The sequence below is a fragment of the Stegostoma tigrinum genome, chromosome 33, assembly GCF_030684315.1.
Source record: "Stegostoma tigrinum isolate sSteTig4 chromosome 33, sSteTig4.hap1, whole genome shotgun sequence".
In the NCBI taxonomy this organism is placed as follows: Eukaryota; Metazoa; Chordata; class Chondrichthyes; order Orectolobiformes; family Stegostomatidae; genus Stegostoma; species Stegostoma tigrinum.
In genome coordinates this window covers 36,028,076-36,055,504 of record NC_081386.1, presented here as the reverse complement: position 1 = coordinate 36,055,504, position 27,429 = coordinate 36,028,076, and the positions used below count along the sequence as shown (strand labels likewise).

At 44.9% G+C, this 27,429-nt stretch overlaps 1 protein-coding gene across 1 annotated transcript in view; it reads right to left on the bottom strand.

Annotated features, from left to right (window-relative positions):
• Positions 1 to 21,579: 21,579 nt before the first annotated feature.
• Positions 21,580 to 27,429, bottom strand: part of LOC125467310 (fibronectin type III and SPRY domain-containing protein 2) — a 56,075-nt gene continuing 50,225 nt past the window's right edge. The window contains exon 13 of the mRNA XM_048562982.1: positions 21,580 to 22,018. Within this exon, the coding sequence (XP_048418939.1) occupies positions 21,766 to 22,018 (253 nt within the window). The 3' untranslated portion in view covers positions 21,580 to 21,765. The remainder of the gene's footprint in view (positions 22,019 to 27,429) is intronic.

Below are 27,429 nucleotides of genomic sequence, written 5' to 3'. Positions count from 1 at the left end.
TATCAATTAACCTTTCTAGTAGAACTATGTCTTTTGTTTAATCTAGATATCGCAATAAATCTCCAGTCAACCTGAGTTGTCACTTTGACAAAATGAAGGAGATTAGTGAAGCATTTCCCTGTGTAACATGTTGGTGTTTTTCACCTGAGACATTGAGTCATACCAACTGAGCCAGATGCCTCTGCTCAGCCCCTCTTGGTGATGACACTTAAGTCTCCCATTTTGAGTACATTCTTTCCTTTGCCATCTTCATTTCTTCTTCCATTTGATTCTCCAAGTGGAGGCTTGGTGAATCATCAGCTGAGATGGACAGGAAAGTGGAAATCAGGAGATTTCCTTGCCCATGTTTGACCAGATGACATGACATTTACTGGGCTCCAATCAATATTGAGGACTCCCAAATGTATACCACAGTGCCACGACCTCTGGTGGATCTGCTGTGCTGTAAGACAGGAATGAGGAAGAGGTGTCTGGGATGTTAGTTAAAAGGTATGATTCTGTGGCATGTTAGTTGGTACAGCTGTCCCCATTTTGGTGGGAGTATCTATGGGAAGGCAGTGGCATAGTGCTAATATCACTGGTCTAGTATATTTGGAAATATGTTAATGATCTGAGGACTTGGGTTCAAATCTAACCATGGTAGATTTGGTAAAAATCTGAAAAAATGGTAGCTATTGATTGTTGCAAAGACCTGTCCAGTTCACTAATCTCCATTCTTTCTTAGATAATGGGAACTGCAGATGCTGGAGAATTCCAAGATAATAAAATGTGAGGCTGGATGAACACAGCAGGCCAAGCAGCATCTCAGGAGCACAAAAGCTGACGTTTCGGGTCTAGACCCTTCATCAGAGAGCTCTCTGATTGAAGGGTCTAGGCCCGAAACGTCAGCTTTTGTGCTCCTGAGATGCTGCTTGGCCTGCTGTGTTCATCCAGCCTCACATTTTATTATCCATTCTTTCTTAGTCTGGTTTGCATGTGATGTCCACATCCTCTAAACTGAGAAGAATATTAAGAGGACTTTGCAGGCTCAACAGAGCAGCGTGTGCTTTTGCTGTTTCCAAATCTATAAATAGGTCAGATTAGGTGGTTCTTCCAGTTTTTTTTGTAGAAGCTTTTGATGAGTAAGCCACAACTGAGTGAAACAGTAGGTCAGGTCCCAGAGATTTATCCACCTTCATATTTTCTGAGACTTCCACAATTCCTCTTCTGTAATGTGAGCTCTTTTCATAACACTAATGTTTATTCCCCTGAGGTCTATAGCCTCTTTCTTTCTCCTATCTCTTGAGGTCCAAAACAAAGACAATCTCTTTGATCTTTAAGAGCCCCTACCCCCTCTCCAGTTGCTCTCTTAATGCACTTGTAGAAACTCTTTTGATTATCCTTAACCTTTGTTTGCCTTCCTGGCATACAGCAGAGTCTTAGAATAAATTGGGCCTTTCAGAGTGGCAGGTGGTGACAAGTGGGTGACTACAGAGTTTGATCCTGAGACCTCAGCTGTTCACAATATACATTAACAATCTGGATGAAAGAATTGAATGCAATATCCCTAAATTTGTAGATGACACTAAGTTGGGTGACTGTGTGTGCTGTGAGGAGGAGACTGCTATGAGGCTGAAGGGTGACTTGGATAGACTGGTTGAGTGGGCAAATATTTGGTAAATGCAGTATAATGTGAATAAATGTGAGGTTATCCCCTTTGGTCACAAAAACAGGAAGGCACATTGTTATCTGGTGGCAGTTTAGGAAAAGCTGAGGTACAGTGAGAGCTGAGTGTCACAGTGGAGCAGTCACTGAAGGTTGGTATGTAGGTGTAGCAGGCAGTGAGGAAAGCTAATGGCATGGTGGCATTCATAGCGAGAGGGTTTGAGTATTAGAGTAAGGGTGGCTTGTTACAGTCATACAGGGCCTTGGTGAGGTCAATCCTTGAGCATTGTGTGCAGTTTAGGTCTCCTCATCCGAGGAAGGACATTCCTATTATTGAGGGAGTTCAGTGAAGGTTCACCAAGCAAGACCAGCGAGCCACTGGAGAGGTTCTCTGGGATATCAGCTGTGATCCTGACACCATGTCATGGTGTGACCTTACTCAAATCAGAAACAGTGTGCTGTCTGAGCGACCAAGTGTCTCCCTTCTCTTGGTGTTTGGGTTGCTGATTGTAAATGAATGTCTTCCTGGAAACTTCATTCCCTGACTCATCCCCACTCCCCACCTCAAGCACAAGTGAAAAGACCAATTGACTCGGACAAAAGCAGCTTTTTCCTTCCTCCACGTTTTCAATATTTTAATGTCGGGGAAAGAGAATTCTTCAAAGAAAATGCCCGTAAACATTCCTAATAGCCCTCTGATTTTGCATTTCACCAGGATTCCACATGGCAGTGTCTTTAGATGTTACACTACAATCCTGAGAGACTACAACCATTCCTGGAATCAGTGGTACAAGCTGTATCTCAGTTAATATCCATGATTGAGCATTATGCTCCAGCTATACAAAATCCTGGTTCAGTCACATCTGGAGTATTGTGTCCAGTTCTGGTTGCCTCATTACAGGAAAGGTTTGGAAGTGTAGATTTAACAGGATGTTGCCTGGAATGGAGGGAAGGTCTTACGAGGGAAGGTGGAGAGAGCTAGGGCTTTCTGTTTAGAAAGACAAAGGATGAGTGGTGCCTTAATAGAGGTGTACAAAATGATCAGAGGTATAGATAGAGTGGACAGCCAGAGACACGCTCCTAGGGTGGAGGTAGCTATTACAAGGGGCCATAGGTTTAAAGTGAGTGGAGGTAGAGACAGGGGAGATGACAGAAGTAGGTCCTTTGCTCGGAGAGTGGTCAGGGTGTGGAATGCATTGCTGAGAAGATAGTGGATTCGCCCTCATTGGGGTCATTTAAGCAGCTATTAGACAGGCATATGGATGGTAGTATAAGGTAGGGATGGAGGTTAGATAGACCTTCGGTTTCAGGTAAAAGTTTTGGCACAACATGGGCCAAAGGGCCTGTATTGTGCTTTACTGTTCTATGTTCTATGATTCCTGGGATGGCTGACATATGCGGAAACACTGGGTCGACTGGGCTCGATTTTGCTGAAATTTAGAAGAATGAGGGGAATCCTGATGGGACCGGATTGGCTAGAAGCAGAAAGAATATTCTTAATTTTGGAGAAATCCACTAGTAGGGTTCCCAGTCTAAAAATAAGGGGTAAACTGTTCAGGACGGAGATGAGGATGAATTTCTTCATTCAGTATTGTGAACCTCTAGAACTTTTGACCACAGGAAGCTGTTGGGGCCAGTACATTAGATATATTCAACAGGGAGCTGGATGTGATCCCTGTGGCTAAAGGGATCAAGGGGAATGGGGAGAGGGTGGGAATGGGCTACTGAGATTGCATGCTCAGCTACGATCATATTGAATGGTGGTGCAGGCTTGAAGGGCTGAATGGTCTACTCCACCTATTTTCTGTGTTTCTATCTCCCTCTTAAGAATGCCCCTACACTCTTTACACTGTGCAAGAAATTCATTTGAACCCAATTGTCTTTATGTAACACGATTCATTTTAATTCTTGATTTAGAACCTCAATATCTTTATACATCCATTGTTTTGTAATTCTGTTAGCTGTACCTTTCAGTCTAACAGGAACCTAATGATTCTGAGTTCTCATTTTTGAAAGCCTCCAACTTGTCAGATGTCCTTGTGAACAGCCTACTTTAATCCAATCTTCTACCTGACAAAGGAACAGTGCTCCGAAAGCTTGTGATTTCAAATAAACCTGTTGAGCTATAATCTGGTGTCGTGTAATTTCTAATTTTGCCCACTCCAGTCCAACACAGGCACTTTCATACAAATCAGCTTCTGGGAGTGCTTGCCTCATACCATTAAAAATTCATCATTTGGTGAAGGGTGGCCATGGGTACCTGCGTGGGCCCAAGCTATGCCTGCCTCTTTGTAGGTTACGTGGAACAGCCCCTCTTCCGCTCCTATGCTGGCCCCAAACCCCACCTCTTACTCCGTTACACTGATGGCTGTATCGGCACCACCTCTTGCTTCCAAGAGGAGCTCAAGCAGTTCATCCACTTCAACACCTTCCACCCCAACCTCAAGTTCACCGGGACCATCTCCAACACATCCCTCACCTTTCAGGACCTCTCTGACTCCATCTCAGGCAACCAGCTAGAAACTGATGTCCATTTCAAGCCCACCGACTCCCACAGATACCTAGAATACACCTCCTCCCACCCACCCTCCTGCAAAAATTCCATTCCCTATTCCCAATTCCTTCGCCTCTGCCACATCTGCTGCCGGGATGAAGCATTCCACTCCCACACATCCCAGATGGCCGCGTTCTTCAAGGACCGCAACTTTTCCCGCGGTGGTCGAGAATGCCCTTGTCCGCGTCTCCTGCATTTCCTGCAACACATCCCCACACTCCTCTAGCGCAATAACCGCCCAAAGAGAATCCCCCTAGTCCTCATGTATCACCCCACCAACCTCCGCATCATCCTACAACACTTCTACCATCTACAATCCGACCCCACCACCAAAGACATTCTTCCAACCCCACCCTTTGACTGCCTTCCGGAGAGACCACTCTCTCTCTGGGACTCCCTTGTCCGCTCCACACTCCCCTCCAACCCCACCACACCCGGCACCTTCCCCTGCAACTGCAGGAAGCGCTTCCCTCGCCCCCACACCTCCCTCACCCCCATCCCAAGCCCCAAGTTGACTTTCCATATTAAGCAGATGTTCACCTGCACATCTGCCAAAGTCGTGTACTGTACCTGGTGTGGCTTCCTCTACATTGGGGAAACCAAGCAGAGGCTTGGGGACCGCTTTGCAGAACACCTCCACTCAGTTCGCAATAAACAACTGCACCTCCCAGTCGCGAACCATTTCAACTCCCCCTCCCATTCCTTAGATGACATATCCATCCTGGGCCTCCTGCAGTGCCATAATGATGCCACCCAAAGGTTTCAGGAACAGCAACTCATATTCCGCTTGGGAACCCTGCAGCCCAATGGTATCAATGTGGACTTCTCTAGTTTCAAAATCTGCCCTCCCCCTACTGCATCCCAAAACTAGCCCAGCTTGTCCCCGCCTCCCTAACCTGTTCCTCCTTTCACCTATCACCTCCCCACCTCAAGCCGCACCTCCATTTCCCACCTACTAACCTCATCCCGCCCCCTTGACCTGTCCGTCCTCCCCGGACTGACCTATCCCCTCCCTGCCTCCCCACCTATACTCTCCTCTCCCCCTTTCTTCTCCTCTATCCATCTTCGGTCTGCCTCCCCCTCTCTCCCTATTTATTTCAGAATCCTGTCCCCTTCCCCTTTTTCTGATGAAGGGTCGCGGCCCGGAACATCAGCTTTTGTGCTGCTACGATGCTGCTTGGCCTACTGTGTTCATCCAGCTCCACACTTTGTTATCTTGGATTCTGCAGTTCCCATTATCTCTGAAATTAAATTCTGCTATATTGTAGTGAGATTTTGAACTTATAATTTTGCTCTTCTGGGTTACCTGACTAGTAACATGCCCACTATGTTGTGAAACCTGTTTTACCATCAGTAATGTGGAATCCTAGATTGTTCTCTAAACTACTGTCATTTTTATGTACATTTCTTCACCTGGATGTGAGTTTGCTCGCTGAGCTTGAAGGTTAGTTTTCAGACGTTTCGTCACCATTCTAGGTAACATCATCAGTGAGCCTCCGACGAAGCGCTGGTGTTACGTCCCGCTTTCTATTTGTCTGTTTAGGTTTCCTTGTTGGTGATGTCATTTCCTGCGTTGGTGACGAAATGTCTGAAAATGAACCTTCCAGCTCAGCGAGCAAACTCTCACATCCAGAACCTCAACCTGAGCTACAAATCTTCTCAAAACTCACTAACCTTCCTTCACCGTTACAGCAGCACAAAGGGGCACAGATCCACTCATCATTGGGACTTTCTGTATAAAGTTATTTTCTTTGGGTGCAGTAAGTTTAAGCAGTAAACCTTTTGAAATGTTTTTTGTGGTATTTACTGCTTTAATCTGAGTTGATGACATCTACAGTCTGTGCTTAATTAAGCAACAGCTTGTATTTCCCTCTTATACATTAATTTCCCATGATGTGCTGTGCACCCATTTAGTACTGCTTGATTCATAGTTTAATGATGCTATTGTTCACCCAACGTTATCAGACATGTGGTTTACAGCATCTATTGATCGAACAATTGGTGCCTGTTTCAAAGCTCAGAGCAAATTTATAGCCCAAGAGCAGATTCTGATAGACATTAAGCAAGTCTAGTAGGGATTTCTTTAGTCAATAGCCAATCTTTTTCGATTCATCAATGTTGTTTTGATAAGACTGTCGCAACAGTTTTAGAGAGCAGGTTAAGCGATGTAAGTTATTTTATCCCTCTTATGATGAGTTGGGGGGTGGGGGTGAAAATCAGGATCAACCAAAAAGGTCACATTTGTGATGGTGTGGAGGGCAGGAGAAATGAAGTAACAGAGGATTTCATGATGCAGCAGCTGGCAGTGAGGAGAGTGAAAAATCCAAGTTTGTTTCCACACAAAATGTGATTCCATCTACATGTGACAACGTCTCAAAGAGGGAAACCGATCAAATAGCCAAGGGGTAAAATGAAACCCCACACCGAATGGAGGCAAAGGTTATGATCAAAAATTATTGAACTCAATGCTGAGTCCAAAGTGCAGAGTTGAAAGATGAGCTGTTGTTCATTGACCATGTGTGGAACTTCTCTCTGCAGTCTGGCTGTTTGGGAGAGAGTGAAGGGCCAAAATGATGAGCAACAAGAATGAGGTGTGCTTCAAAGCAGTAACCCCATCTACATCTGGTTTTCCCAATATAAAGGAGACCGTGTCATGAACAACGAATACAGTGCACTAAATTGCTGTCTTTCACTTGGAAGGAGTGTTTGCGACTTTGGATGGTGAAAGGACAAATATTGCATGGAAAGGCTGGAAAATGGAGGAGGGGGATGTTGGGAGTGACTGAGGATGGACTGTGGTGTTGTGGAAAGAACGACCCCATAAGGTTCTGAAAGATGAGTGCATGGCAAGATGTTTAGTGATGACATCACACTGTAGACAGCAAATATAGCAGAGAAAAACTTATTTTTGTGTCTGCCTGCCTATTGGAAGCACCCTTTTGAGACTACCGTCATTATGGCCCTGACATTATTCTTTGAAAGTTCTTTCACTCTGAAAGACTGTTGGATAATATCAGAGACTGCAATATTTTCAGCACACTCGTATCGTGACAGTTACACAGCCACCATCAGTTTCAAGATAACGCAGTGTGGAGCTGGATGAACACAGCAGGCCAAGCACCATCTTAGGAGCACAAAAGCTGCCGTTTCGGGCCTAGACCCTTCATCGGAGAGGGCTCTGAAATACAATTTTAGCCTCACAGCGAAGCCTCTTCCAGGGCTGCCTATCCTGAAGTTACCTTCCTCCCTCCTGACAAACCTCAGGGGATCTCTCTCCCACTGCAACTCTTGCGTAATCTCTTCAGTCTTGAAACTGCTTGACCATGTCCTGAAGCAAACCAGGTACCACAGCCACATGTTTGAACATCAAGCAGTTTTTCCACCGCCTCCGCCTCCCCCCCTCTCCCTATTTATTTCAGAACCATCTCCCCATCCCCCATTTCGAATGAAGGGTCTCAGCCCGAAACGTCAGCCTTTGTGCTCCTGAGATGCTGCTTGGCCTGCTGTGTTCATCCAGCTCCACACTTTATCTTGGATTCTCCAGCATCTGCAGTTCCCATTATCTCTGACACACCATCCGTTTCAACATCACTTTCTAATCTCTCTGGTCACAATGTTGGGTCTGTCAACATTCTTTTCCTCATATTGGGTACAGTACTTTCCTGTTGGTAATCATTTTTATTTTGCAGCTTGCCCTTTTCACCAATTCCCACAGCTTTCTATTTCTTTATCCAACTATAGGGCTGACAAATGAGCACTGTGCCCACATTGTTGATCATGGACCGGTGCAGTAGCCTGTTTGTAGCGCCAGTTGTTGGATTTTAAAAAGGATCTCGGTTCTGTGTTCAGCACAAATTGGTCTTTGTTCAGACCTCCTTACCAATGCAACTTGGGAAGAGTCTCTGCAAGACACTTGACCCTCCCAGTCTAGTACATGAGACTTATACATTCATTGTTACAATGGTTACATGCAATGCTGACATCAGTGTTTGTCACCTTCCTTCTGACACACATCCAATCCTGTGACTGCATGTCAATGATGATCAGCTATACGGACAGCTCTTCCCATGATCTCATTATGTTTACCAAACATCCTTATCACTGTCTTTGGGTTTTTATTATGCATTCTGACATTTACACCCATGATTCAATCCTCCCTGCTGTTTAGGTTCAGTAAAAGAGCAATCTTCCTGTTCTGATTTTTGGGTAAGGGTATTCAGGATGGTAGAGCTCAGTGGGTTTCTTGCACCAATCAGTCATGATTTAAGTGAAAAGCGGAAGTCTTGAGCTGGATGACCTTTTCCTATTGCTTTACATTCTATTATGTTCTAGATCTTTAAGCAGCTGTTGGACTTCATTCCTAAAATCCAAATCTTTGTGAGCTTCTGGTTTCAAAGCTGTGGGTCCAATACTGGTCAGCCTTTGGGAATTGGACTCATGTTTAACAATCCCAGGTTTAGCATGTTGTGACTATCGATTGGCGTTTTGCCCAAGTGATTTTACAGCCTCCCTTGTCTCTTATTGGGTTCATGAGCAGATGACGAGACTTTGTAGCATTGCAAACAAAAATGACTGATCTGAGAGGGAGACAGGTAACATACCGGACTCGGTAAATTGCACTGCCCAGATAAACACAGTTCAATGGACCTTTTATCTGAGCTTTATCTCTGCGCGGACTGAATCAGGTCATTTAGCAACGACAGTCAAATATTGTTGCACAAAGCTATCTACAAAAATTTCAGTGAGAGAAGTCATGGAGAGGTGAAATTTACCTTGTAGCTTTGAAAAATAATTTTATCAGGAATATTTTGTCTTGTGGCTGAGTCAAAGTTAACTTCAGAGTAGTCTATTTGAGATGATTAAAGGTTTCAATAGAAATTATTTCCTCTTGAAGAGAGATTGCAGCACTGAGGAAAATGGATTACGCAGGGGTGACGTCACAAAGTATTTCTCAATATTGCTTCCCTGTGCCCTCCCCAGAGATAAAGCTGAGAGGTTGGGAGATGAACTGCCCATCAACTGTTCTCTGCCATTTGAGGAGATCATGGCTAATCTAATAATTCTCAATACCACTGCCTTTTCCCACAAGCCTTGATTTCCTTGCCACTTAAAAATCTTCATGTCTCAGCCTTCGATATACGTAATTACCCAGATTTTACAGCCCTCTGCAGTTAAGAATTTCACAGACTCTCTACCTTCCAATAATATTGGAAGCGATTCTGTGTCTCCTAAATGGATTACCTCTTATTCTTAAATATGATAAAGTCGTGAAGCATGTCAGGGAATGTCTGTCAAGAGAAAAACAGAATTAATGTTTGCAGTCCACGGACACTTCTTCAGAGGTTGGAGGGTTTGAGCTACAGGGAGAGGCTGAATAGGCTGGGGCAGTTTTCCCTGGAGCATCAATAGCTGTGGGATGATCTTATGGAGGGTTATAAAATCATGACAGGCCTGGATAGGGTGAATAGCCAAAGTCTTTTTCCCAGGGAAGGGTAATCTAAAACTAGCAGACATAGATTTAGAGTGAGGGGAATGATTTAAAAGGGACCTAAGGGACAACGTTTTTGGACAGAGGGTGGTGCATGTATGGAATGAGCTGCCAGAGGAAGTGGTGGAAAATGGTGCAATTACATTTTAAAAAGCATCTGAGTGTGTGCATGAAAAGGGAGAGTTAAGAGGGATATAGGCCAAATGCTATTAAATGTAGGATATCTGGTCAGAATGGACTTGTTGGACTGAAGGGTCTGTTTCCATGCTGTACATTGGTGACTCTATAATTCTAACTGAAAATAGCTGGGAAAGGGTGGTATTTATGCTGATGACAGGGTGGGGGTGGTAGTGTTTTGAGGACATGGAGATGGCAATCGGAGCAGAGAAAAAGGGCATAAACCAACAGATTGCTGATGGTTGGAATTCTCAGAAGGATACTGCCAGTCAATCTATTTCTGTAAAAACTTCACTCAATATCCAAGAGTGCAACCCATCAGGTCTGTAGAATTATCAGTTTTCAGCCAAATTAGTTTCTCCTAATTTTTTTCCTCTAGTGATAGTTATTCTATTTATTCTCCAGCCCTAACCCTTGATTGTTTTTGTACTTTTAGTTTTCCCGAATAGTTCCCTCTGCAGTGAAGACTAATGCAAAGTGTCTAGTCAATTCTGACATTTCTGATTCCTCGTTATCATCTCCTAGCCTTGTGCTGTTAAGGGGCTTATGTTCATTTTGGCCTCTCTCTTCCTTTTTGTGTATTTAAAGAAGCTTTTACTGTATATTTTCCATTACTTTCACACTTACCTCTTTTAGTTTATCTTCTTTTTTTAGTCATCCTTAGTTGGCTTTTTAAACTTTGCAATCCTCTGGTGTGTCACTAAAATTAGAACATTACAGCACAGTACAGGCCCTTCGGCCCTCGATGTTGTGCCGACCTGTCATACCAATCTTAAGCCCATCTAACCTACACTATTCCATGTATGTCCATATGCTTATCCAATGATGACTGAAATGTACCTAAAGTTGGCGAATCTACTACCGTTGCAGGCAAAGCGTTCCATTCCCATACTACTCTCTGAGTAAAGAAACCACCTCTGACATCTCCTATATCTTTCACCTCTCAATTTAAAGCTATGCCCCCTTGTGCTCGTCATCACCATCCTAAGATAAAGGGTCTCCCTATCCACCCTATCTAACCCTCTGTTTATTTTATATGTTTCAATTAAGTCACCTCTCAACCTTCTTCTCTCTAATGAAAACAGTCTCAAGTCCCTCAGCCTTTCCTCGTAAGACCTTCCCTCCATACCAGGCAACATCCTAGTAAATCTCCTCTGCACCCTTTCCAAAGCTTCCATATCCTTCTTATAATGCGGTGACCAGAACTGTACACAATACTCCAAGTGTGGCCGCACCAGAGTTTTGTACAGCTTCACCATAACCTCTTGGTTCCGGAACTCGATCCCTCTATTAATAGAAGCTAAAACACTGTATGCCGCCTTAACAGCCCTGTCAACCTGGGTGGCAACTTTCAAGGATCTGTGTACATGGACACCGAGATCTCTCTGCTCATCTACACTACTAAGAATCTTACCATTAGCCCTGTACTTTGCCTTCTGGTTACTCCTACCAAAGTGCATCACCTCACCCTTGTCTGCATTAAACTCCATTTGCCACCTCTCAGCCCAGCTCTGCAGCTTATCTATGTCTCTCTGTAACCTACAGCATCCTTCGTCACTATCCACAACTCCACCGACCTTAGTGTTGTCTGCAAATTTACTAACCCATCCTTCTACGCCCTCATCCAGGTCATTTATAAAAATGACAAACAGCAGTGGACCCAACACCGACCCTTGTGGTACACCACTAGTAACTGGTCTCCAGGATGAACATTTCCCATCAACTACCACCCTCTGTCTTTTTTCAGCAAGCCAATTTCCGATCCAAACTGCTATATCTCCCACAATCCCATTCCTCCGCATTTTGTACAATAGCCTATTGTGGGGAACCTTATCGAATGCCTTGCTGAAATCCATATACACCACATCAACCGGTTTACTCTCATCTACCTGTTTGGTCATCTTCTCAAAGAACTCAAGGTTTGTGAAGCATGATCTTCCCTTCACAAAACCGTGCTGACTATCCCTAATCAATTTATTCTTGTCTGGATGATTATAAATCTTATCCCTTATAACCTTTTCCAACACTTTACCAACAACTGAGGTAAGGCTCACTGGTCTATAATTACCAGGGTTGTCTCTACTCCCCTTCTTGAACAGGGGAACCACATTTGCTATCCTCCAGTCGTCTGGCACTATTCCTGGAGACAATGACGAGTTAAAGATCAATGCCAAAGGCTTGGCAATCTCCTCCCTGGCTTCCCAGAGGATCCGAGGATAAATCCCATCTGGCCCAGGTGACTTATCTATCTTCACACTCTGTAGGATTTCTAATACCTCTTCCTTGTGAACCTCAATCCCACCTAGTCTAGTAGCCTGTATCTCAGTATTCTCCTCGACAACATTGTTTTTTTTTTAGAGTGAATACTGTTGAAAAATATTCATTTGGTGCTTCCCCTATCTCCCCTGACTCCACACACAACTTACCACTACTTTCCTTAATTGGCCCTAATCTTACTTTCGTCATTCTTTTATTCCTTAAATACCTAGAGAAAGCCTTAGGGTTTACCCTGATCCTATCGGCCAGCAACTTCTCATGTCTCCTCCTGGCTCTTCTGAGCTCTCTCTTTAGGTCTTTCCTGGCTACCTCGTAGCCCTCAAGTGGCCTAACTGAGCCTTCACATCTCATCCTAACATAAGCCTCCTTCTTCCTCTTGACCAGAGATTCCACCTCCTTCATAAACCACGGCTCCCGCGCTCTACAGCTTCCTCCCTGCCTGACAGGTGCATATTTATCCAGGACACACAGGAACTTTTCCTTGAATAGGCTCCACATTTCTAATGTGCCCATCCCCTGCAGTTTCCTTCCCCATCCAATGCTCCCTAAATCTTGCCTAATCTCATCGTAATTGCCTTTCCCCCAGCTATAACTCTTGCCCAGTGGTATTCACATATCCCTTTCCATCACTGAAGTAAACATAACAGAATTGTGATCGCTATCACCAAAGTGCTCACCTACTTCCAAATCTAACACCTGGCCGGGCTCATTACCCAGTACCAAATCTAATGTGGCTTCGTCCCTTGTTGGCCTATCTACATACTGTGTCAGGAAGCCCTCCTGCACACGCTGGACAAAAACTGACCCATCTATCGTACTCGAACTATAGTGCTCCCAGTCAATATTTTTGCCACATTGTCTGATTTTTCTTTCAATTTGATATTATCCTTGGTTAACCACAGTTTTAAATCAACTGAAAATGTTGGCACCAGGATTATTACTATTGTTGAGGAAGAATATTGATGGTTATGAAACCAAGGTAGATGGAAGTTCAGATACAGATCAGTAATGATCTAACTGAATTGGGGAATAGACTCAAAGCGCTTGTGATATTCCTGTGACTTACGGGAAATGGGGTTTTGTTATGAGTGAGACATGTATGACTTTAAAAGGATCCTAGAGAAGCTCTAAGGCCTTGTGTTTTCAGAGATTGGCTGCCTTTCAGATTGTGCTATCCACAGCCCCTCATCGTTTATACCAACTGTAGACAGACAATGGCCTACCCATGAAAGTAAATGAAGACCAACAATGTGGGGTAAACTGCGACGCTGTTTTTGTCTCTGCAGTTTGTGTACAAATGCCAAAGGCAGTGCCACCCCCCCAACCATTTCTCTCCCCCCAACCCTCACTGTGTGCAATAAATTTGCCTTGGCAGCAGGAACCCTCCAGTATCAGGACAGTGATTATCCATCAATGCTCCATCTGGCCTCTGATACTATCTCTGGTTTATTTCTAAATATCAACAAAGCATTGTCAAAATATTCATCCAAGCTTCAGAGTTCTACACCAGTCTGTTAACTGCCTGCCTCCATGGGGACTGTTTGCATTTGCTTCCTCATGTAAGGTCCACATCTGCAAATAACATCATGCCAGGAACAGTGTGCCCAATCTGAACTGGGCAGGCCTGTGTCTGTAGGGGGCTATGACAGGCTCAATGCATTACTTGACTAAATTCATTAGTGCTGTGATGTTTCCCTGACGGTGTTAATGCACTCCATGTTTTTCACCTGTGGGCCCCTCCTCTCCTAAAGATGCTGGCTCTCACATTTAGGAACACAGACCATTCAGCCCATCATGTCTACTCTGCCATTCAATGAGATCACTGCTGATTGGATGATGGTAAACTCTGTTTTGCTGCCTTCCCCATAACCCTTGATTCCCTTGCTGACTAAAAATTTATGGCTTGTGAATATACATAGAACATAGAACATAGAACATAGAACATAGAACAGTACAGCACAGAACAGGCCCTTCAGCCCACAATGTTGTGCCGACCATTGATCCTCATGGATGCACCCTCAAATTTCTGTGACCATATGCATGTCCAGCAGTCTCTTAAATGACCCCAATGACCTTGCTTCCACAACTGCTGCTGGCAACGCATTCCATGCTCTCACAACTCTCTGCGTAAAGAACCTGCCTCTGACATCCCCTCTATACTTTCCACCAACCAGCTTAAAACTATGACCCCTCGTGCTAGCCATTTCTGCCCTGGGAAATAGTCTCTGGCTATCGACTCTATCTATGCCTCTCATTATCTTGTATACCTCAATTAGGTCCCCTCTCCTCCTCCTTTTCTCCAATGAAAAGAGACCGAGCTCAGTCAACCTCTCTTCATAAGATAAGCCCTCCAGTCCAGGCAGCATCCTGGTAAACCTCCTCTGAACCCTCTCCAAAGCATCCACATCTTTCCTATAATAGGGCGCCCAGAACTGGACGCAGTATTCCAAGTGCGGTCTAACCAAAGTTTTATAGAGCTGCAACAAGATCTCACGACTCTTAAACTCAATCCCCCTGTTAATGAAAGCCAAAACACCATATGCTTTCTTAACAACCCTGTCCACTTGATGACCCAACCTCAGTGGGCCTTAAATTTGCCCACATTGGGTAACACTGTGGCAAATCGACATCGTTCATGTAGTCTATTTGCATCTCTGTAATTTTATGCTTTCATCTCCATGTCCTACAATGTTGCGTATTTGTCACTATGAATGACAAGGGAATAACTCCTCCATTGAAAGTTCATCACATCCACCTCTTCAAATAGGATGTGGATTTGTTCCTCTTTCTTTTTGGAGTCAATCACATGGAGAGGAACAGGTGGAAACTGACATCTGGGATAGAGCAGATTCAGTAGAAGGCTGAAAAAATTTGCAGCCCTGTTAGCAATGGTACGTCCCATAAGGAAAACATTAACAAAGAGATCTTGGAGCTTAGGTTCATGGTTCCTTGAAAGTGGAATCTCAGGTAGATGGGATAGTGACGAAAGCATTTGGTATGCTTGCCTTTATCGGTCAGTGCATTGAGTATAGGAGTGGGAGGTCATGTTGGAGCTGTACAAGACATTGGTTAGGCCACTTCTGGAATATTGTGTGCATTTTTGGTCTCCCTGTTATAGGAGAGATGTTGTGAAACTTGAAAGGATTCAGAAAAGATTTACAAGGATGTTGCCAGGGTTGGAGGGTTTGAGCTACAGGGAGAGGCTGAATAGGCTGGGGCTATTTTCCCTGGAGCATTGGAGGCTGAGGAATGACCTTAGAGATTTATGAAATCATGAGGGAATGGACAGGGTAAATACACAAGATCTTTTCCCAGGGGTGGGGGTACAAAACTAGAGGGGCATAGGTTTAAGGTGAGAGGGGAAGGTTTTAAAAGGGACCTGAGGAGCAACATTTTCAGAGTGGTGCCTGTATGGAACGAGCTGCCAGAGGAGGTGGTGGAGGCTGGTACGATAACAACATTTAAAAAGCATCTACATGGGTATATGAATAGGACGGGTAGATTTATTTAAGATGTCTGGTCAGCATAGGCGAATTGGATCCAAGGGTCTGTTTCAGGGCTGCATATCTCTCTCTCATTCTGACTCTGAGCCTTTGGAAAGAATTGGATGTGGAATAGGTACAAAGATCATTTACCTGAAACATGAGCTTTTTCCTCTTTCCACAAATGGTAGCTGATCCAAGTATTCCCAACAGTTTTCTACTTTTATTTTGTTAGTTGACACAGGATACAGATGGAGAAGTTGGGTCCCTTGTTTGGCTGAATAAGAGCAACTTTTTCAGTCCATTTCCTTTTGGGGTTTGCTTTGCGTCCAATGGTTCCCATGGAGTGACGTGCATTAAATTTAAACTGGAAGTTTGTTCAGTCTTGACTGTTCAAAGTGACCAAGCTGAGAGTTTGTATTGTCACCACTCTGGTGAGAATGATGCAAGCTTTCACACCTACCAGCAAATTGAGTATTCCAAAACTGTACAAGAATGGGGTGATTAACAACAATGTCATTAATTTTTGGAGCCCTGTTTCTAATAATATTGACCCAGAGACACTTACAATATCTTGAGTAATCCAACATCTTTCCTGGAGCAAACTGTCTGATGTCTTTGACACTTCTTATTCTGCAAAGATTAAGTATGAGCTGTTTGACTTTTATCTTTGTGATTTTCACAGGATTTTCTGAGTGAGAGGGTGTGCACAGGCAATGCTTTTGCTCTGCCTGCAGCATGTGTTACCTTCCTCTTGTCACTTAATTGAGTTCTGCTGTTTCTCTAATCCAGGACAAGATTCTTATAGCTGAAAGCTCTCAAGCTTAATAGAAATTACTTCCACTGCTTGGGAAATCAGCCAGAAAGAGCACATGCAATTAAAAGCAAGTCTTTCAGGAGTGAAGTGAAGAAACACTACTTCATCCAAACACACCTAGAAATGTGAAAAACACTCCCACCAATGGGAAAAAAAAAGCCAGTTTAATTGCTCCTCTCAGATCTGATATGGGGCAAAGTTGGACAATTGGGGATGGTAACAGATCAGCCATGACCTTTATTGAATAGGAACAGACTTGAGTCTAAATGATCAGTGACAATGTTCAAACATGCAGCATTTAATTTTAATTTGCACACTTGACGAAAGCTTGAGAGATGATAGGAATGTGGGTTCTTCATGTTGGTTTTCCAGGCAACTTGACTCATTCAGTTTAAGGTTTACATTTCTGGTGATACCAGACTATTTCTGATGGTCATTGCTCTTTCCATGTTCAGCTGCAAGGAGCATGGGACAAAGCTTTAGCTGCCTCTAACTTGCAGATTCTCAGGTGGGCACATAGTTTGATCTCTCACAACCAATGTTCTCTTCTATTGTAGTTTGTACTTGTTTTATATAAAAGTTCTCCCCAATTCTTATAAGATGCCAATGTGTGGATAACACAGTTCTTGCATTGTGTGTCACTGGGTCAAAACACTGGAATTCCCTCCATAACAATGTGGGTCGACCTACAGCTCTTCACCACTTTCTCAGAGGCGATAAGCGCTGGTCTAGTCAGGAATGCCCACATCCTATTCCTAAATAAAAATAACACTTGCAGGATTCTGTGATAAAATGACTGGAGGGTCAACAGTAGCAGGGTCTGTGCTGATCCTCACACTCTCTTTTTTTTTGGGATAGTCTCACATCTTCACTTATAACAACTAACCTGTCACTTGGGATCGTTTTAATAATGGATCCTGAACTATTCAAAGGCAGAAAGCAGGAGGTGGATTTCTGCTGTCGGATCTTGACAATCACTGAATTGACCTTTTTGTTAAGAGGATCAGTATCATTTCTAACAGTTTCATGGATCATATTGGATGATTGCCAAAGAAATCTGAATTGTGATCAAGAGATAACAAGGTGTGGAGCTGGATGAACGCAGCAGGCCACACAGCAGCAGAGAAGCGGGAAGGCTGATGTTTCGGGCCTAGACCCTAAATCCTCCTGTGTTCATCCAGCTCTACACCTTGTTATCTCAGATTCTCCAGCATCTGTGGTTCCTACTATCTCTGAATTATGATCAATTCCAGTTTGGGCAGGAGAGAGAACAAGAGATCTGCCAGCCCACAGTCATCTCCCAGTCCCGAGTCAGAACTGAGCAACAGCTGAAACAGCAATTTGGTGTCTGCCCTTGTAGTGACCTGCGACCTGAATATGGTCACAGCTGTACGAGTGCCTTTTGAAACTGCTGCTGGAGGAACAGTAACGAGCTGCCTGCAGTTGTTTAAAGCAGTTTGACATAGTGATTTGGTTTAGCTTTACAAAGGGGCTGGGGATTTCTTACTGGAATAACATTTTACATGAGCATTCATTGTATTGTGTTGCAAACTGAAACAGTCCTCCTGAAATTGAATCCTCTGCCTGATTGTGCCAGTTAGGCTCTTACAGTTGGAACAAGTTCCAGACGAAGATGACATAAACTACAAACTATTGGGGAATGAAGGAGTTAAATTAAGATGACTTTATAAGAGATTGTATTCACTTGAGTTTAGGAGGTTGAAAGCTGTTTGAAGTATTTAAATTAATGAGGAGATTGAAAGTGTGAATGCGGAGAAATAACTCCTCTGGTGGAGGAATCATGAACAAAGTGTTACAGTTAGAGCCAGGCTGTTTGGGGGCGCTACAACCAGAAGTCAGAGGAGATTACGGGAAAACAAAACTCTGAAAAGATTGTTCACGCTTATCATCAGTGATAATATTCAGGCTGAGATTATTAACATTTTTAGAAATTGCTGAGGAGATTCAGCAGATCTGGCAGCACCTGTGGAGAGACAAACAGAGTGAATGTTTGGAGTCCAGTGATCATTCGTCAGCAGGATTGTAATTGAAGAAGGTTCACTGGACTCGAGCTGTTAACTCTCTCTTCCCACCACCCCCTCTCCACTGATGCTGCCAGAGCTGCTGAGTTTCTTCAACAATTTGTTTCTGTTTTGAGATTTTCAGCGTCTGCGGTTCTTTGTTTTGTTTTATTGATCACATTATGTTGGGTAAAATTATCCAGGAACCCATGGAATAAAGTAGGTCCATGGAGTTGAGGTACAAATAAATTTAAATTGTGGATCAGACTGGAAGGAGTAAATAGACTACTCAACAGCACCAGTTTTTAATTTCTTGTCAACATGACTAGAGACCCTGGTGACTTAAAGTTTGGGTTATGTTTGTTTATTCTATTGGAATTTGGTGTTACTTGCCAGGTCAACATTTATTGCCCATCCTTACCTGCCCTTGGCAGGTTGGTGGTGAGATGCCTCCTTGTACTGTTGACCTGCTGTAGCTACACCCACAGTCCTGCCAGGGAGGGAGGTCCATGATTTTGACTCAGTGACACTGATGGGATAGTGATATGGTTCAAAGTGTGCGACAGGGTGGTGGGGGTTGGGGGCGTGGTAGGGGAGAGCAAGCATACAGCTGTTGCTGGGCATCTGCTACCCTTGTCTTTCTAGATAGTGAAGTTGTATGTTTGGAAGGTGTTGAAGGAGCTGTGGTCTTCCTGCAGTACATCTTGTAGATGGTGCATATTGCTGTTACTGCTGTCACTAATGGAGGGAGTGAACATTGAAGGTTGTGGAGAGTTGCCAGTCAAGCAGTATGCTTCGTCCTAGACGATGTTGGGATTTTTGTGATGCTGGAGCTGCATTCATCCAGGCCAGTGGGGAGTATTCCAGCACACTCCTGACTTGCGCCTTGTAGATGATTAACATACTTTGGGGAGTCAGGAGGCGAATTAGTTGCTGCAGTATTCCTCGTCTCTATCTACCTTAGCTGCATAAATACTGTGGCTATGTCCAGTTCAGTTTCTGGTCAGGGTAACCCCAGGATGTTGGTAGTGGGAGACTGTGATGATCATGCCCTGAAGGGGAGAAAGGGTAGTGTGAAGGATATGCCAGGCCATGGTGATGGGTTGTGTTTGGGACATTAACAGCAGGATTAGATTGTGAGGACTTCTTCAATACCCAGTTCTGGGTTGTTCAAAGTACACCCTATTTAATACAGTGGTTAGCACTGCTACCTCACAGCTTCAGGGACCCAGGTTCAGTCCCGGCCTCGGGCAGCTGGCCATTTGGAGATTGCATGTTCTCCTCGTGTCTTGCGTGGGTTTCCACTGGGTTCTCTGGTTTTATCCCATAGTCTAAAGATGTGTAAGGTAGGAGAATTTAACCATAGGACATGTGGGGTTATGGATATGGTAGGGGGCTAAGTCTGTGTGGGATTCTTATCAAAGGATTGGAGTGGGCTTGATGGGCTAAATGATCTACTTCTGCACTGTAGGGGATCTATGACAGATGGTAATCTTCAAATTGAATGGCATTTGTCTCCTCAATGACTGTGTGTGTGGGGGGGGGAGAGGTGGTATTCACTCAATGCTGCAATCGGTGGACGCAGCTGTGACAGGTACAGCATATTCACTCCCTCCAGCACTGATGTCAGGCTGTTGCTTGACAGTTTCATTCCTGCCAGACTTTGCAGCAGTCCAATACAACTCAGTACTCCACTCGGCCATAGCAGAGGGCAGTTAAGAATCGATTGGTGGGTCTGGAGTCCTACGTAAACCAGACCAGCTAAACAAGAGACGTTTTCACAGCAATGGTTGCATTGCTAACAGTAATTTGGAGTTCTAAATTCAGTTATTGGAGTGTCTCCAGCTGCCTGGACCTGTGCCTCTATTACTGAGCCTGGAAAACTTTTCGGAATCCAACACCAACACCACGACAAACTCCCCCCACCCCCCAAGAGGGAGCCTCAACCTGTTTGTCAAAAGTTACAGCTGAAACGTTGAAAGCAAAAGTAGATCTTCCAGTGAGCTTGTTTCTGAATATTGATATCCCGTTTCTAATGAAGCTACAATTCACCCCTTGGCTAGTTACTATCTATTTTGTATCAAGGCACGTTTGTAACAAACCATAAAACTGTTCCGGGTTTGTGGTGTCGGATGTCCTAAGTCTCTCACATTTAACATAGCTATTCGCAGAAAGAAGGTTGAGGGAGTAAGGCTATTTGATCCTGGCTGATTGGCAATCAGGAAAGTGAGTGGGATAGCAAGGTGTGGAGCTCGAGGAACACAGCGGGCCAAGCAGCATTTTGGGAACGGATATGCTGCTTGGCCTGCTGTGTTCATCCAGCCTCACACTTTGTTACCTCGGATTCTCCAGCCTCTGCAGTTCCCACTATCTCTGATTTGAAAAGTGACTGGAATTGATTTTAAGCACAACATTGAAGATATAAATGTAACTATCTACTTACAACAGTTTGCTGAAAAAGATTACCGTGTCTTATTTTAAAGGGGAGACTTTGCTGTAATTTCTGGTGTGAGTTCTGGTTACTTTAACTCACAGGCCGGCGCAGTGTGTTTGCTGGGAGTGCCACAGTCCTTTCAAACCGTATTCCCTTCTGGAAATTGACGGATCCTCTGGATGGGAGCAGAATCCTGCGTTTCTTTAGCTTTTCCTGCCACTGCCGTGGAAATCTAGAAGTGACCCCCAGAATTGTGAGGCGGGGGGTGAAAATTGGCCCGAAATAAAGTTTGCTCTTAATTAGCACCGGCTCCTTTTTACATAAGGCCAGCGAACGGGGTTAAAATCACAAAGTGTGGAGCTGGATGAACACAGCAGGACAAGCAGCATCTCAGGAGCACAAAAGCTGATGTTTCTGATGAAGGGTCTAGGCCCGAAACATCAGCTCTTGTGCTGCTTGGCCTGCTGTGTTCATCCAGCTCCACACAGGGTTAAAATCACCTCTGGTTAAATCTGAGAGATTGAATGAGTGGAGCCGGGGTGGGAGAGACTGCAGGGAGCCGGGGGCATAGGGGACGGTGAGGCGGGGGGGGGGGGGGGGGGGAGTGAGGAAGGGGGAGACCGCAGGGAGCCGGGGGTGGGGGGGGGAGCGAGGAAGGGAGGGGGGAACTGGAGCTCCCACCCAAGAGGTCACTGCTCACTGGCTCCCTCTTGTGCTGAAATGTGGCAGTGTTAAGGGGCAGCCCCTTCCACGTTGGCACCATCTCTGGTAGCTACTGATGAGAAGCGATGCGTATTTCATTGGTGTTTTCCGTTTGAGCTAAAGCCTAAATCCACTCAACATTCGCTGAAGTTTAAACTGACAAAGAAATTCATGGTAATCTGGTAAAGTCGGGGATAGGAACCCCATGACAGATTTTTAAACTGCCTGGTCTTTCCAAAGCGAAGCAAGGATTGACCAGTTGCTGAAACGGATGTGAGAACGTGAAGAGGTGTTGAGCGATGGTAACATTGAAGAAGGAAAGTTTGCCCTTGTCGTAGTCCAGGAGAATGCCGATTTGTTTTGGGGTTACGCTGATCCTCAAGTCTGGGGTGATCCCGTTGTGAAGGAATTCAAATTTACTTCTGCAGATTTAGAACAAAAAAGGGGAAACAGCAAAAGGCATCTGTAGCAGAAGCAATTCACCCAATCATCGATCATTATCGCGCAGTTTCCCGAAATACATCGAAAAAATATACCAGCTACCTGTTCAACAGTCTCACTTTAAAATCTACCTTTTCGATCTCATGAGATAATAAGGTGTAAATTAATAAGGGACCGTGATAGCAAGTGGTTACCCCCAAACACGTAACCATCTGGAAGGGCAGCACCTCCTGTTTACCTAAATTAAACTCCATCTGCCACTCTTGCCCCATTGGCCCATCTGATCAAGATCCTGTTGTACTCTGAGGTAACCTTCTTTGCTGTCCACTACACCACCTAATTTTGGTGTCATCTGTAAATCACTAAGCATACCTCCTAGGTTTGCACCTAATAATGAAAAGCAGTGGACCTAGCGCAGATCCCTGTGGCACACCGCTGGTCACAGGCCTTCAGCCTGAAGAGCAACTCTCCACCATGGGAATGGGTGCCAGGGCAGTTGCATGCTCCTCCTGCAGAATGTGGGAGGTAAGGGTCACCACTAGTGTACCCACTGACTTCATCTGCGGGAAGTGCACCCAACTCCAGCTCCTCAGAAACCACGTTAGGGAACTGGAGCTGGAGCTGGATGAACTTCGGATCATTCGGGAGGCTGAGGGGGTGATGGAGAGGAGTTATAAGGAGGTGGTCACACCCAAGGAGCAGGAAAAAGGTAGCTCAGTGATGTCTGGAAGGGGAAAGGGAATAGGCAGACAGTGCAGGGATCCCCTGTGTCCGTTCCCCTCAATAACAAGTATACCATTTTGGATACTGTTGGGGGGGGTGGGGGGAAACTGACCAGGGGTAAGCCATGGGGTACAGGTCTCTGGCAAAGAGGCTGCCCCTGTTGCTCAGAAGGGAAGGGGGGTGGCGAGGAGGGGAGCATGAGTTATTGGGGACTCCACAGTTAGGGGGAGAGATGGGAGATGCTGTGGGAACAGGAGAGACTCGCGGTTGGTGTGTTGCCTCCCAGGACCCAGGGTCCGTGACGTCTCGGATTGTGTTTTTGGGATCCTTAAGGGGGAGGGGCAGCAGCTCCAAGTCATGGTCCATATTGGCACCAACGGCATAGGTAGGTTAAGGGATGGGGATGTAAAGCAGAAATTCAAGGAGCTAGGGTGGAAGCTCAGAGCTGGAACAAACAGAGGTGTTATCTCTGGTTTGTTACCCACGCCATGTGCTAGCGAGGTGAGGAATAGGGAGAGACAGCAGGTTGAACACGTGGCTACAGGGATGGTGCAGGGAGGGAGGGATTCAGATACCTGGATAATTGGGGCTCATTCTGGGGTAGGTGGGGCCTCTACAAACAGGATGGTTTACACCGGAACCAGAGGGGTACCAATATCCTAATTTTTTTGGTCGGGGGGGGGGCGGTGTGGGAATTTACTAATACTCTTTGGGCGGAGTTAAACTAATTCAGCAGGGTGATGGGAACCTGAATTGTAGCTCCAGTGTACAGGAGGTTGAGAAGAGTGAGGTCATGATTAAGGTTTCAAGGTCGCAGGAGTGCTCTGGCAGGCAGGAAGGTGGTTTGAAGTGTGTCTACTTCAACGCCAGGAGCATCCGGAATAAGGTGGGTGAACTCGCAGCATGGATTAGTACCTGGGACTTCGATGTTGTGGCCATCTTGGAGACATGGACAGAGTAGGACAGGAATGGTTGTTGCAGGTTCCAGGGTTTAGACGTTTCAGTAAGAACAGGAACGATGGTAAAAGAGGGAGATGTGTGGCATTATTAGTCAAGGACAGTATTGCGGTGGCAGAAAGGACATTTAGTGAGGATTCATCTACTGAGATAGTATGGGCTGAGGAGAGAAATAGGAAAGGAGAGGTCACCCTGTTGGGAGTTGTCTAAAGGCCTCCGAAAAGTTCCAGACATGTAGAGGAAAGGAGTGCTATGATGATTCTCGATAAGAGTGAAGCTATCAGGGTAGTTGTTACGGGAGACTTTAACTTTCCAAATAATGACTGGAAATGCTACAGTTCGAGTACTTTAGATGGGTAGGTTTCTGTCCAATGTGTGCAGGAGGTTTTCTTGACTCACAAACCTTATCAAGTTCTTTGAAGGTGTACAGTGTGTTAGGTTTTATTGGTAGAGGGATTGAGTTTTGGAGCCATGAGATCATGTTGCAGCTGTACAAACTCTGGTGCGACCGCACTTAGAGTATTGCGTACTGTTCTGGATGCTGCATTATAGGATGGATGTGGAAGCTTTGGAAAGGGTGCAGAGGAGATTTACCGGGATGTTGCCTGGTATGGAGGGAAGGTCTTATGAGGAAAGGCTGAGGGACTTGAGGCTGTTTTCGTTAGAGAGAAGGAGGTTAGGCGACTTAATAGAGACATGCAAGATGATCAGAGGATTAGATAGGGGGGACTGTGGGAGCCTTTTTCCTCAGATGGTGATGGCTAGCACGAGGGGGCATAGGTTTAAATTTTGGGGTGACAGATATAAGACAGATGTCAGAGGTAGTTTCTTTACTCAGAATAGTAAGGGTGTGGAATGCCCTGCCTGCAACAGGAATAGACTCGCCAACTTTAAGGCCATTTAAATGATCATTGGATAAACACATGGATGATCTTAGTATCTCAACAATTAAGGAGAGTCAGGGGGCAGAGTTGAGTATGGTAGGCATTACAAAAGAGAAAGGGCTAGAAAAGCTAAAAGGTCTAAAAATTGTTAAATCTCCTGGCCCCAATGGGCTACGTCCTAGAGTTCTGAGGGAGGTGGCTGAGGAAATAGCAGAGGCTTTGGTCGTGATCTTTCAAAAGTCACTGGAGTCAGGGAAAGTCCCAGATGATTGGAAAATTTCTGTTGTAACCCCCTTGTTTAAGAAAGGATCAAGACAAAAGATGGAAAATTACAGGCCGATTAGCCTAACCTCGGTTGTTGGTAAAATTCTAGAATCCATTGTTAAGGTTGAGATTTCTAGATTCTTGGAAGTGCAGGGTTAGGTTAGAACAAGTCAGCATGGATTTAGTGAGGGGAGGTCGTGCCTGACAAACCTGTTAGAATTCTTTGAAGAGGTAACATGTATGTTAGACCAGGGAAACCCAGTGGATGTTATCTATCTAGACTTCCAAAAGGCCTTCAATAAGGTGCCTCACAGGAGGCTGCCGAGTAAGTTGAGGGCCCATGGAGTTCAAGGTGAGCTACTGGCTTTGACTGAGGATTGGCTGTCTGACAGAAGGCAGAGAGTTGGGATAAAAGGCTCTTCTTCAGAATGGCAACCGGTGACGAGTGGTGTCTCGCGGGGTTCAGTGTTGGGGCTGCAGCTGTTCACTTTATATATTAATGATCTGGATGAAGGGACTGGGGGCATTCTGGCGAAGTTTGCCGATGATACGAAGTTAGGTGGACAGGCAGGTAGTACTGAGGAGGTGGGGAGGCTGCAGAAAGATTTAGACAGTTCAGGAGAGTGGTCCAAGAAATGGCTGATGAAATTCAACGTGAGTAAATATGAGGTTTTGCACTTTGGAAAAAAGAATATAGGCATGGACTATTTTCTAAATGGTGAGAAAATTCGTGAAGCAGAAGTACAAAGGGATCTGGGAGTGTTGGTCCAGGATTCTGTAAAACTTGCAGGTAGAGTCCGTGATTAAGAAAGATTAAGAAAGCGAATGTAATGTTGTCGTTTATCTCAAGAGGTTTGGAATATAAAAGCAGCGATATGCTTCTGAGGTTTTATAAGGCTCTAATTAGGCCTCATTCAGAATACTGTATCCAATTTTGGGCCCCACACCTCAGGGAGGACATATTAGCCCTGGAGCATGTACAGCAGAGATTCACACGGATGATCCCTGGAATGGTAGTTTTAACATATGATGAACGGCTAAGGATCCTGGGATTGTACTCGTTAGAGTTTAGAAAGTTGAGGGGAGATCTAATAGAAACTTACAAGATAATGTATGGTTTAGAAGGGGTGGACGCTAGGAAGTTGTTTCTGTTAGATGGGAGACTAGGACCCGTAGGCACAGCCTTAAAATTAGAGGGGGTAAATTTAAAACTGAAATGAGGAGACATTTCTTCAGCCAGACAGTGGTGGGCTTGTGGAATTCATTGCCACGGAGTGCAGTGGAGGCTGGGACGTTAAATGCCTTCAAGGCAGAGATTGATAAATTCTTGATCTCACAAGGAATTAAGGGCTATGGGGAGAGTGCAGGGAAGTGGAGATGAAATGCGCATCAGCCATGATTTAAATGGCAGAGTGGACTTGAGGGGCCTATGTCTTAGGGTCTTATAATGGAATTCTGTAGGTTAGATGGGCTTCAGAATGGTCTCACAGGTTGGCACAACATGAGGGCCGAAGGGCCTATACTGCACTGTAATGTTCTATGTTCTACCTTTTGAGCCAGTTCTGTATCCAATTGGCTCTATGTGATCTCACTTTGCGAACCAGTCTACCATGAGGAACCTTGTCAAATGCCTTACTGAAGTCTACAGAGATCACATCCACCTCTCTGTTCTCATCAATCCTCTTCATTACTTCTTCAAAAAAAACTTAATCAAGTTAGTGGGACATGATTCCCGTGCATAAAGCCATGTTGACTATCCCTCATCAGTCCTTGCCTTCCCATACATGTAAACCCCGTCCCTCAGGATTCCAGCCAACAACTTGATCACTGTGGATGTCAAGCTCACTGATTGTATAGTTCCCTGACTTTTCTTACTGCCTTTAATTAGGGACTGGCAGTAAATGGTGTTGGCCAGTGCTGCCCAGATCCTGAGAAGACTGTAATAAAGGGATAGGGTGACCAGGATCATTTCACTCTCCAAATGGCATCATGCCTTGTGGACTTGACTCAGATTCCAAACAACCAGAACCTCAACAAAGAGGCAACTGAATAACAGCCTGTACGGGTGAAGGAATTTCCATTCCCCTCCTATCCCACAGTGAAGGAGACTAGGGAATGAGTCATTGCCCCCAGTGAGTGTGGGCAGCCCCATTAATGCCCCCCCCTCCAGCGAGTGTGGGGAGCCCCATTAGCCCCCCAGCGAGTGTGGGGTACAGTCAGTGTCAGGCTATGTTAATTGGTGAAGCTTCCACGTATTCGCTCACTGAGTGAGTGATCAACAGGAAATAGCAGAAGTCAAAGATGAACACAGTGATGGAGAGAACTGGAACAGTCTGAGGCAGGATTTCTCAATTTTACCTTGTGATGTATTTTATCTGTGATGCATATCTGTCTCAAGCACCATGCAAAGGAGCTAAACTTCACAAAAAGCCCACCATCACTAACCAGGGCTGTTAGTTTCAACATAGTTCCCAGGGTCAAGGCATTGTCACGCAGGATTTAAACTTTTTAAGAATATAAAGGAGAGACAACAGGAGGAACAAGCTGGTTAAAGTAATGACTCC